This window comes from Helianthus annuus, chromosome 13 (assembly GCF_002127325.2).
Source record: "Helianthus annuus cultivar XRQ/B chromosome 13, HanXRQr2.0-SUNRISE, whole genome shotgun sequence".
Classification (NCBI taxonomy): domain Eukaryota; kingdom Viridiplantae; phylum Streptophyta; class Magnoliopsida; order Asterales; family Asteraceae; genus Helianthus; species Helianthus annuus.
In genome coordinates, this window is record NC_035445.2 from 67,641,069 (window position 1) to 67,653,328 (window position 12,260).

At 34.1% G+C, this 12,260-nt stretch overlaps 1 protein-coding gene across 3 annotated transcripts; it reads right to left on the reverse strand.

Annotated features, from left to right (window-relative positions):
• Positions 1-1,339: 1,339 nt before the first annotated feature.
• LOC110898041 (ABC transporter G family member 3) lies at positions 1,340-8,664 on the reverse strand. Of its 3 annotated transcripts, none has more exons than XM_022144779.2 (12): positions 8,587-8,664; positions 7,410-7,897; positions 6,602-6,681; positions 6,228-6,514; positions 5,522-5,693; positions 5,321-5,434; positions 5,075-5,203; positions 3,713-3,904; positions 3,543-3,629; positions 2,504-2,776; positions 1,831-1,938; positions 1,340-1,676 (listed from the first exon to the last, which is right to left on the reverse strand). In XM_022144779.2, the coding sequence occupies exons 2-12, from the start codon at positions 7,861-7,863 to the stop codon at positions 1,422-1,424; spliced, it is 2,151 nt and encodes a 716-aa protein (XP_022000471.1). In that variant the 5' UTR covers positions 7,864-7,897; positions 8,587-8,664; the 3' UTR covers positions 1,340-1,421. The 3 variants fall into 3 exon arrangements, with proteins under 3 accessions (XP_022000471.1, XP_035837845.1, XP_022000473.1); XM_035981952.1 differs by having other exon boundaries at positions 7,410-7,901; positions 8,587-8,626; XM_022144781.2 differs by having other exon boundaries at positions 8,507-8,610.
• Between the last annotated feature and the right edge of the window lie 3,596 nt (positions 8,665-12,260).

The following is a 12,260-nucleotide window of genomic DNA, read 5'->3' on the forward strand; positions in this document are numbered from 1 at the left end:
CTTTTATCTGCAATCCTGCACTTGTCAACATGCATCTCACTTTATTCAGTATTGTTCTTTTCATACGTTCCACAAGTCCATTATGTTGTGGCATACCAGGCATTGTTAAGTGGCTTGCAACTCCCTACTCTTTGCGGTACTTACCAAACCACCAATTACATAATTCTAGTCCATTATAAGTTCTTACTTTCTTAACTCTTCTTTCAGTTTGGTTTTCAACAAGGGTTTTCCATTCTTTAAATGGCCTAATCTTTTGTGCCATAATATACTAGAACTACTAGACTCTTGTTCTAACCATTGTTACATAGCCTTGAACCACATTTGCATCTAAAATTTAAATGTTATTTTCTTTCCTGGTTCCACATAACACAACCATAGATCCATTCACAACCTTGGCCCTCTCATTGATCTTCATCTTCTAGTGTAACTTCTATGCTTTCAAAATCCAAGACAAGTTTATTAAATTCATCTGTGTGGCCCTTAGTTGACTTAACTGGAGATATGTGAAACGTTTATAATCTCTTTTTGAGATAGAGACGATTTGCAAAAGATTTGGTCGTTTAGAGACTTTCTAATTTTGACCAAATTCTTGTTGTTGATGTCTCGTTCGATATCTGTCTCAATACACGATCACCGAGACTTAGAATGATAGCAATGTGTGCCTTTTGAAGCGCATCTGGCACTCCCTAACAAACAAGTAATGCACGCATCTTCAATCGCCACCATCCGAAATCATTCTTCCTATCAAATTTCTCTAACTCAAACAAACTTCGTAGACACCATGAATGATCTTCTTCCTTCAATTAAAACCCTAATTGAACCCCGATTTCTCAAGCCTTCACCTTGGCTCTAATACCACATGTTAAAAAAAACTCCAAGGAAATTACACAATCAAGAAGCAAAATTACAAACCAACAATGATTGTTTTTTGTTGATCAATCTCAATGATTACACGAAAATGAGAGAAAGCGAATACAAAACTCGATTGAATTGAACTAGCTACACAAATGACATATCTTCCCCTTTTATTGCTAAAGATTATCACTAATAACTAACTAACTAACTAACTAACCATTGATTAGTTATAGAACTTTCACATGATTAACACATATAGTCCCTCTAATTTCAATAGAACTTTAATTGTCGCCTAAACTTATGAAACCATATTGACAATGTTGTTGACCTTAGCACATTCCTAACAACAAATACAACTGATTATGTTAATATTTTAAATAAATTTCATCAATAATGTGTTCCTAACACACTCTTTATAATAATTACATTATGTTGAAAAAAATGTTATGCTGATTTTTCCAAATATAGATGACTTATAGAAGGCTTAGAAGAAAGGTTTGAGTATGCAAATATCATATCAATAATCTGATCAAGACTGACTATTCTCTTTTATCAGTTCTAATTATTCATATTTTGTCATTGATCTTGCGTTTACGGTACAAAAGCCCGAAAAAAGAAAACTTCTTGACATGAATCTGCAGCCATAAGAACACAAGAACTCGATAACCGAGAGCCATAAGTGAAAGTATCATCAAATTTTTCCACTTGGAATGATCATTTGGAGGCACATCATATACATTTTGAAGAGCTTCATACGCCGGTATGCTCCTCACCTGCCCCACTGTATAAACAATTCCGTCGTATTCATTCTCCAAGATCCCCTGAGAATACAAATCAAGTGAAAATTACTCAAAACACTTGACATTAATACCAATTCACATAAAGTTGATACAATGTCATATTTTCATGTCAACTTTTAAATTTGAAATCTTGACCGTTGTTTTATTGGAAAGAAATAGAGTAGTATCATGGAACCTGAATCGTTAAGGTATGGAACGCAATGTTGGACATAGGGTACTTCCATACAAGACCAGGTAAAGCACTTCGAATTCTAAAATATCCAGCCGAAAGCATCATCATCACCTGCAATTTTTTTACAACAAAAAACACCAATTTTTAATCCAAAGAGATCAATTTAACCAGGTTTATAAGAAAGGCAAACGTTGACCAGACAAATGAAATTATAATCCTTCATACAATTAGGCACAGGGGTGCAAACGAGCTGAGTGGCTCGCGAGCTGCTCGAGATCAGCTCGAGAGTCGAGAAAGAGATCGAAACGAGCCGAGCCTGAGCCAAGCTTGAGCCTAAAATAAAGTTCGCTTATTTATCGAGCCTGGCATGTGAAGTTCGTCAGGCTCGTCGAGCCTTATCGAGCCTAAGTGTAATATTAGTTGTTATTAATATTTATTTACATTTACCCCTTATTTAAAGTTGTCTCGCAAACGAGCCGAGCCGGGCTTATTTAAACTTGTTTACGAGCCAAGTCCGAACCTAAAAATAAGCTTGTTTTGTAAACAAGCCCAAGCCCGAGCTTCACTTATCGAGCCTAAACAAGTCTATTATTTATATTATTTTTATGTAATATATTAAATTATTAATTAATAGATAATTTGTTAGCAGCACAAACAACAAAAGGAGAAAACTTACGTGCAGATACAATAGAACTACTATACTCCAAAACATATCTTGCAAAACGGTGGTAACTAACAACACTATCCCTTCGTTGACCAGAAGGCAAATGAAAAAGTTGACCACAAAATACATCATATGACTGAACCCGTTTCTAAGCCCGATAAGGAAGTAGAAGAGCAGACTTGATGAAATGGAGATGAGAAACAAGAATGGCATACTAGCTAAGAATTGGCCCGTTAGGAAAACAAACGCTCCCGAATGTTTATTTGAATCCTCACAAGCATACACCTGCATTACATACATAATTTTAATTGAGATGCAACCACATAATGGGTTGTGTAAATAAAAATAGCTAAAAAGGAAATGGGTCATATTCATATAGGTAGAACGGGTCTAAAGCAGCTCAAAGGTGCATACAACCTTTTAAAATCTTTTTATTAAAAAAACAGATTATTGGTGTAATTATAAAGTTTTTATAGTAAAATTTAACATAACACTTAGAGTAAAAATGCCATTTTCGTCGCTGGGGTTTGGCCAGTTTTGCGACTTTCGTCCAAAGGTTTGTTTTCCGCATTTGGATCCAAAAGGTTTAAAATCTTGCCATTTTAATCCGGCTCGTTAACTCCATCCATTTTTCTCTGTTAAGTCAGGGGTATTTCCGTCTTTTATTTAACTTAAAGGACAATTCAGTTTTGTTCACTTTATGTACAAGCATTTAGCATAATGTACATAGCGTGAAAAAAACCGAATTGCCCTTTAAGTTAACAAAAAAGATGAAATACCCCTGACATAACGGAGAAAAATGGATGGAGTTAACGAGCTGAATGAAAATGACAAGATTTCAAACCTTTTGGATCCAGATGTGCGAAAAAACAAACCGTTGGACGAAAGTCGCAAAACTGGCCAAACCTCAGGGACGAAAATGGCATTTTACTCATTATAAAATGTACCAAGTATTGGACACAAAGTGTTACAACCCACCCGAGAACAAAATAACCTGTTATGGGTCTAAACTCATTTAGACCCGTTACGATTACCCGGCTCATCCATTTACCTTGACCTCCTTCAGTTGTGCAGGTACCCCACAGATGCTTAATAACGAACTAAAAGATATAAACATAAAGATCGAAGCAACTCTTGCCTACAACATTGAATGTGAACCATCAAAATCATTTTATAATTCATCGAAAACATTTTAGGAAATATATAATTCATCTAACTCACCCCAACTGATGTTAGAGAATGGCCTAATCCAGAAAATAGAGTACCGATCGATAGTGTAAGCGACAAATAAAGAATTAACCGAAACCAATAATAGTTCCACTCTCTTGACATAACTACTAACGATCTCCAGGTCAATGCCGTAATTCTTGTTGCACTACTTGCCTTTCCTTTGCTTTTGAGAGACGGGCCTTCCTGATTATTACACATAAATAATTAATATAATTATTAGTAGAATAATGTTCCATTATATTATATAGGGTAAGGATAGCGTAAAAAGTGCTCAAAGTGTAAGAAGTGTGAGAAGTGTATTATAACACTATATATAATACTATATAACACCACATAAATTACCGTATAACAATATGTAACACCATATAATACCATATAACACTATGTAACACTATATATCATTATATAACAAATATAACACTATACATCTATCATAGACATGCTATCAGACAACCTATAGTGTTATATTTGTTATATAATGATATATATTGTTACATAGTGTTATATGGTATTATATGGTGTTACATATTGTTATACGGTGTTTATATGGTGTTATATAGTATTATATATAGTGTTATAATACACTTCTCACACTTCTTACACTTTGAGCACTTTTTACAGGATCCTCTATCATATTATATATACTATAAATATGCTATTTTGTCGACATCAAACAACTTTAGCTCCTCTACTTTAGCCGCTCATAATAACATGTTTAGCAGCTCAACTTTAATAATTACATGTTTAGCCCCTTAACTACATCAAACAACTTTAGCCACTCAACTTTAATAATAAACGACTTTAGCCCCTCAACTTTAATAATTAACATGTTTAGCCCCTCAACTTTAATAATTACATGTTTAGCCCCTTAACTACATCAAACAACTTTAGCCCCTCAACTTAAGTAATAAACAACTTTAGCCTCAACTTTAATAATGACATTTTAGCCCCTCAACTTTAAAAATGACAAGTTTAGCCCCTTAACTAAAACAACTTTATCCCTTCCACTTTAATAATAAACAACTTTAGCCCACCAACTTTAATAATGACATGCTTAGCCCCTCAACTTTAGTAATGACATGATTAGTCCCTTAACTAAAACATCAAACAACTTTAACTCTCGTGATTTGCTTATTTTTATCCACGTTTCGAACCCGCTGCTAAGCGCAGGTGGTCACCCACTAGTTTTTCTAAAAGAAGCAAGTTAGGAGGTTGTGAAAACTTATGTATAAGTCACACAACTTTGAATCATTTAAACTTTTTTTTTTCGTTTTAGCATTTTTTCTTAAATTTTACTGGTTATCGGCAAAGATCCTAACTTGGAATAGAAAATGGTATCTATAATTATTGTACCCTTTCGGTTAATCTTAATATCATTGTTTCAACTGCTTCCGCATCAGCAGACGATTTATAGGTTTTCTCAAGTGTACGAATCGCCGCACCGGTGTCCATATTAACAGATGCAAGATCCCCATGATCATCCTGCCAAAGTTAACGCAAGAAAAATAATGAAAACAAATCATAACATGTGATAAAAATGATCGGTTATTACGAAAATATACATAAAATGAATATGATACTAACTGTATTAAAAATTACCTGCCAGTTTTGGCACACAGATATGATCCGGTCAAATTCTGTGTTTATTGCGCGAAGAAAGTGATCAGACGGACTTTGCATGATTGGACAAGGAAATCCGGCATTTGAAAAGTGCTGCATACGTCATAGATTATTCACAAAATAATAATATAATCTAATGTTGTGTGGACAAATTGCTTATTTTAATTGAAAGAATCTTACCTGCAAACAAGACAATGTTTCTCCGAAGAATAGCGTTTTTCCATTCGAAAGAAGACAGATTCGGTCAAAGAGGCCAAAGACTTCAGTGCTACTTTGGTAAATAGTGAAAATAAGAGTGCAGCCTGTGTTTGCTAGCTTCTTCAGGTTCACCATCATCATTAGTGCAGAAACACTGAACACGGAGGGGTATTATGGGAAAAGACATTAGTTTAAGGGGTCGGATGTTCGTTTTAAAAATGGTTATTAGAAGAATAAGACGTAAATAATTACTTGATTTTTTTTTGGGGGGGGGGGGGGGGGGGGGGATGTGCAATTTTCGTGAAAATGACCATTATGCTCTCATGTGAGTGGCACATGTTAAGAGTTAACAGAAAAAATTAACTACGTTAGGGAAAAAGGACACCGTCTGACTAGAAACAGTAACGTAAAGGACACCCAGTGTAATTTCGTTTGTTAAAGGATAGCGCCTGCAAATTGGCTCAAACTTAAAGGACGTAAATTGCAATTTAGTTTATTTTATGTATGAATACTTCAACAATGTCTAAGAATGTCTGTTTTGATCCAATTATTTGACCCTAATAATCAAAATACCATAATCATACACGCAATACGCTTTTAAGTTTTACCCAAACACTCAAATCTTTAATTGTTGCAACTCATGAATAAAATATAACAAAAGTTGTTGTTTAATTCAAGTGAAGTTGACCTGTCAAGGTGATAAAGAGGCTCATCTATAAACAAGAAACGCGGTTCCATCACGAGTTCTCTGGCAATGCTGACACGTCGTTTTTCACCATTCGAGAGACCCTTTGTACAACAATGACCACCTATGAGTTTGTTTGCGTAATCACCCAACGACATTGCCGTAATGGCATCCTCAACAACACTTTTCTTCTCACACAAGAAACCAGGAAGTTGAAGTAATGCTGAGTAGTAGAGATATTCACGCACGGTCAGCGACCCGATTAGCGTGTTTTCCCTTTTGACAAATCCCTATCAGTTACATAAAATTTATGATTTAACAAGGTAAATTTTCACTTCTATGTTGAACTTTTTTGTATAAAGATTAACTTGACTTACGTAAGATCCGTAGTTCATTGATGACTTTGCACCATTCACGAACACCTCACCATACATATATGCTGAATCATCCAACCTCCCTAAAGGAAACATAAACAACGATTTGTTAATGTTGGATTAAGCTAAGGGGGGTGTCTGTTTGTTCGTGTTTGAGTAAACGAACAAACGAACACGAACAGGGCCTTGTTCGTGTTTTCGTTTGTTAAGGAAATAAACGTGCTCACGAAATGTTCATGAACACTTACCGAACGGAATTTTTTGTTCATGTTTGTTCATAAACATAGTCAAAGAAACGTCCGTGAACACAAACGAATGTTCATGAACACAAATGAGCGTTCATGAACAAAAAAAAAAAACACAAATGAACATATATTAAAAAGTATGTAATATACAATACACTAGTATTAATAAATATTTTCTTAGTGGAAATTTTGATTAAAAAAACTAATGACCTATCAAACACAAACGAACACGTTATGAACGTTCACGAACGTAAATGAACAAACACGGCTTCTGTTCATGTTCGGACATTTCACTAAAAAACGGAATTTCTTGTCCGTGTTTGTTCATTTATTAAACGAACTTCCCGCCGAACAGTTCGCTGAACATTCAATTCGGTTCATTTGCAGCCCTAATCACAATGATGAGTTTACATTGTTTAAATGAACCGAATATGATCATTTTATCTAACACATCTAATTATCACAATTTCAAACAACAGAAACACATCCAAACACTATCTTCCCACCATTAAAAACACACCGTAGATTTGAAACTAGAAGTAACCGAAAACGGAATGCAACCATACCCGCAAGGGCCCTCAAAAGGGTCGATTTCCCCGACTTTCTCGGGCCCATGATCACAGTCATTGTACCAGGTAACGCATAACCACTTGAGCTTTTAACAACTCTATCCGAATACTTTCGTTTACCCTTTACAACGACCGTTATGTCCTTCCATACAATTGAATCACCGGATACATTTCTTGCCGCCTCTGGTTGAGGTGGTGATGATAAAGAGCCGCTATGTGAGGCGGTGGTTGTGGCGGCAAAGTTATTGTCCTTACTGTCCTCCACCGTAACCGTAACCTCAACGTTTGTGTCATCCCAATCAGGTGAGTCCTCAAATGAAATGGGGTATCTTAAAGAACCGGGCTTTCGTAAGTAGTAAAAGTTATTTGAGGGTAATCTACTAACAGGACTACTCGCTAACGATGATGCTGATGATCGGAAATTATCTGACTGAGACTGTATTTCTTCCATTTTAGTGATATTCCAGCTTGCAATATCCAACAACCTACACAAATTTAAATTATTTTTTGCATCAATTAACTACTGAATGAAGGAAAACATCCATAAAATTTCCAATTATTGCAAGCTACATTACTACATAATTAAGAAACTATAATCAAAATCACTTCTACCTAGATACACAAAAGGTGAATAATCATAAGTAAAATAAAAAAAATTATAATTACAAATAAAAAGGAAAAAAAAAAAATAATAATCCACTGTTCTTTACAAGTTTTTGTAACCATTAGTCACAAAATGCTTACAAAGAAACCTAAAGATTGAACCTTTACTAGATTTAATAACTAAAAAGATTCCATAATCAAGAAATTCTAATAATCATAAGTTAAAAAAAAAAAAAAAAAAAAAAAAAAAAAAAAAAAAAAAAAAAACTAAACCACTGTTCTTTACAAGCTGTTGTAACCATTAGCCACACAATGCCTACAAAGGAATCTAAAAATTGAATTTTTACTAGAACTAATAACTGAATGAGTTCAAGCAAACTGAAGAAAATGCATATCCTAATTGATTTAAACTCTTTTTTTTTTTTTTCCTTTCAAGAAGGATCCAAAACCCAAATAGAATGTTCATCAACAGAATCAATTAAAATGCCTACCATAAAGTTAACTGATGTTTGAAGAACAGTGAGCTAAAATTGAAATCTAAAATAGGGTAGAAACAGACAGACAGACAGACCTGGGTATGAACGGGAGTGACAGTGGAGTGGAGTGGAGAAGTGAAGACAAATAATATAGTGTCCAAATTAGAGGGGTCCCTTACTTGAACCCAATTTCAAAATTAACTTTGCAGTTTGCACATTTGATTTCAATTTTAGTTAGAGTAAATTACGTTTTTAGCCTCTGTGGTTATATCACTTTTACTATATTAGCTCAAAATAAGAATTTTTAACATATCTGCCCCCATGGTCTCTATAACTAACCATTTTGGCCCCTAAGTCTAGAGATCATGGGGGCCAAAATGGTTAGTTATAGAGACCATGGGGGCAGATATGTTAAAAATTCTTATTTTGAGCTAATATAGTAAAAGTGATAGAACCACAGGGACCAAAAACGTAATTTACTCTTTTAGTTAACTTTTTTGTGTTTTGTTTAAGATACAAGTTATTAAAAAAATTCTTTTGATTAGTTAAATTAACGAATATGAATAGATATCTCGTTCGTTCAATTGTGTTGGTAAATCTTCTTTCATTTACGTTTGTTTGTTTGTTCATTATAGTTTTTTGTATATTTATTTATTTTATCTTCGTTTTTAAAATTTTTTTATTCTTATTTATTTTATTACCCTAACAATTAAAAAGGAAACTGTATTCCCACTTTGTTTGTGCACAATTCGCCTTTCATTTTCCACCATTCACGTCGACAAATACTATTCACCTCCATTCCACGATTAGGGCTTCAAGTTTCAACTCCGTTCACCATCCACCTCCTTCGCCCGATTTTATTTGTGTTCGTAAACACATTCATATCCTTAGTGAACAAACACAAACAAACAGAAAATATTGTTTGGTAAATGTTCATTGTGAACACATTTATTTTTAACAAACGAACGCGAACAAGGCCTTGTTTGTGTTCGTTTGGTTCATTTGTAGCCCTATAAATAACGGTTTCATTATTCGCCACCCATGAAAATAACGTTAACACAATATAAACTTAAATAGAAGGTAGTGTGATGTGTTTGAATTTGATTGGCTAAAACAAAAAGGAGAGTTCTCACGTCAGAGAAAGCACCAACGCTCCACATCCTTCACGCCTCCTTGGGGCAGTGTTTCACGTCCTTCACGCCCCAATCCCCTGTACTTGGCATGGGTGTTATTGTATCACACATAGACTTATGTTTTGATGTACACTTAAAAAAACACTAAGGAGTATGGGATATAAGAAATACTTCATATGAATTTGATCTCTATGATCTAAGAGGTTCAGTTTATTTATATCTTTTTTTTATTTTAAATCACATCGAATTGAAAATAGAATATGTATGTAACAACGTATTTGCTTTATATAAACCATTACATATTAAAAATCATTAAAAAAAGATTTAAATAAAAACTTAAACAAATAGCTAAAATTTTGAAAGTGTTAATAGTTGGACACATACATAAGGTGTAACTGGACTTTGCATCTACGTTGCTAAAATTTCAAAACCACCCTTTTGTTTTACAAAATACACTTGATAATTCAGATAACTTTTAATTAACATTCACAATTTTTACACATTTTCTGTTTTCTTAATATTGTGTGGTAGAAAAGGATAAATCGATTATTATAAAGATTTAAGAAATACACGTATATAGTGAAGAATATAACTGCAGCTAGGTGCATATAACAATGTGTATATATATATATATATATATATATATATATATATATATATATATATATATATATATATATATATATATATATATATATATATATATATATATATATTTATGTGTGTGTGTGTGTGTGTGGGCGCTCGGGGGGCAAAAGTGAAAGTGCACTAATTTTAACGTTATTTTTCTAATTTCGTGAAAATAACGTTAAAAGAGGGGAATGGTTAATCATGCATCATGTGGTGGCGTTGATAGCCGAAAGACAGAGGGTATATGGACTAATCGGCCTTTGTCTCAATTGCTGAGTGTTATGTGTCTTATGTCCAAGGCTTGATGCAAAACTACTATCGAGTCGGGGGTCTCACTCACTGGAAGCAGCCTTTCTATTTCTGCGGAGTACAGGTAAGGCTGTCTACATCTTGCCCTCCTCAAATCCTACCTTAGCTTTGCTGTTGATGAGATTTACCGAGTATGATGATGATGAGTGAAGAATATAACTAAACTGGAGAGAGGAATAAAATCTTAACTAGTTACAAATTATTACTTCAAAAGAATTCTGTACGTTTAAAAACAAAAGCTTGTAGAAAGCATTGACTAATTTGCATATGTTTTCAAGTAGATGGGTTCTTAGGAACCTTTTGCAACAACATTTTTTTTTGATTGCGTGATTAGTGGCTTTAAACGGACAAATTACGCTTCAGATCTTGTGCTTTTTTGTGTTTGATGATTGGACAATTATCTTTGGTAATGATGGTTTCATGTTATTGTAGATAAGGGTAGGAAGGTGATATTGACGTTAATTTTTTTTTTTTAACGAAGGAGCATTTATATAAAAATATAGAAAAAACAGGTCAGCTAGCGGCTGAAAACCGAAATTACAACCCAATGTCACTTAAATTGAAATCACACCATCTAATCTAGACTAACATATTTAGATCTACATTTTATCCAAAGATACGAGTGTTTCTTTATTTGCTCCACCGTCCTGATGAACGATGTGTGTCGTTTGTTGAGTTCCACATCGTTCCTAACTTTCCAAATCTCCCACATAGTGACGAGGATTATCGCACCAATAAGTTTGAGATGACTTTTTTCTAAAATAAGTTTTAAAAACGAGTAGATTCAACAACCATTTGCCCAAGACCGGTCTTTCTTTTACTTTGATGCAGGGCCGAATTTAGAGGCTTTCAAATCTAGGCAATGGCCTAGGGCCTCCAAAAAATAGGCCCTCAATTTGTTTAAAAATCTTTATACAACAGATGTGTATTATTGTATTAGGCCCAAATGAACAAAACAAAAACAATATTTATTGCAAGGCCCAACTAAAGAACCGATTTTAAAATAAAAGAGGCCCAATTTCAACTCCAAACAATATGTAATTCATATTTAATTTAAGCTGACATCATCATTCTCGCTAACTGTAACGTCGCACCTTTAATTCCAACTCAATCATTGTTTGCCATATATCCCAAATGTATACTTTGAAGCAAATCTAATGTTTTCTTTATACCAATTCAAAGGGGCCTCACATTTGTAGTTTACTTAGAGCCTTCAAAAACGTTGGATCAACCCTGCTTTGATGAATCATTGTTGTTTTGAATAACAACTTAAATCCTAGCTTAATGTTTGTCTAGTGCCCGGTCTCGTTTGTAACACACCCTCTTATAGACGAGACTCGGGTCGGCTCAAGCTTTTCAGAGCCTAAAGGTGTCATTTTCCTAAAAGAAAAATTGCTTTCAACTATGTTTTCTACATCATCTCTATATGTGTAATTATAGAACACAAAAACCCACCCAAATTATCTATGTATAGATTTCGGATACTGATTTGAATGGAGAATTGAGTTTGTATGGTAGCCCAGAGTTATTGTTGTCGGAAAACAATAAGACAAGAGAGTCATAAAGTGGGTTTCATGAATCATGTGGATTGATTGATGTTATTAACATCCATCCATCCATCAGGTGTTAATTCGTAGATCTTGCAGTTGCAGCAGGAATAATATGCAGACGTTGGATGGTGCAGTTAATACACCTGC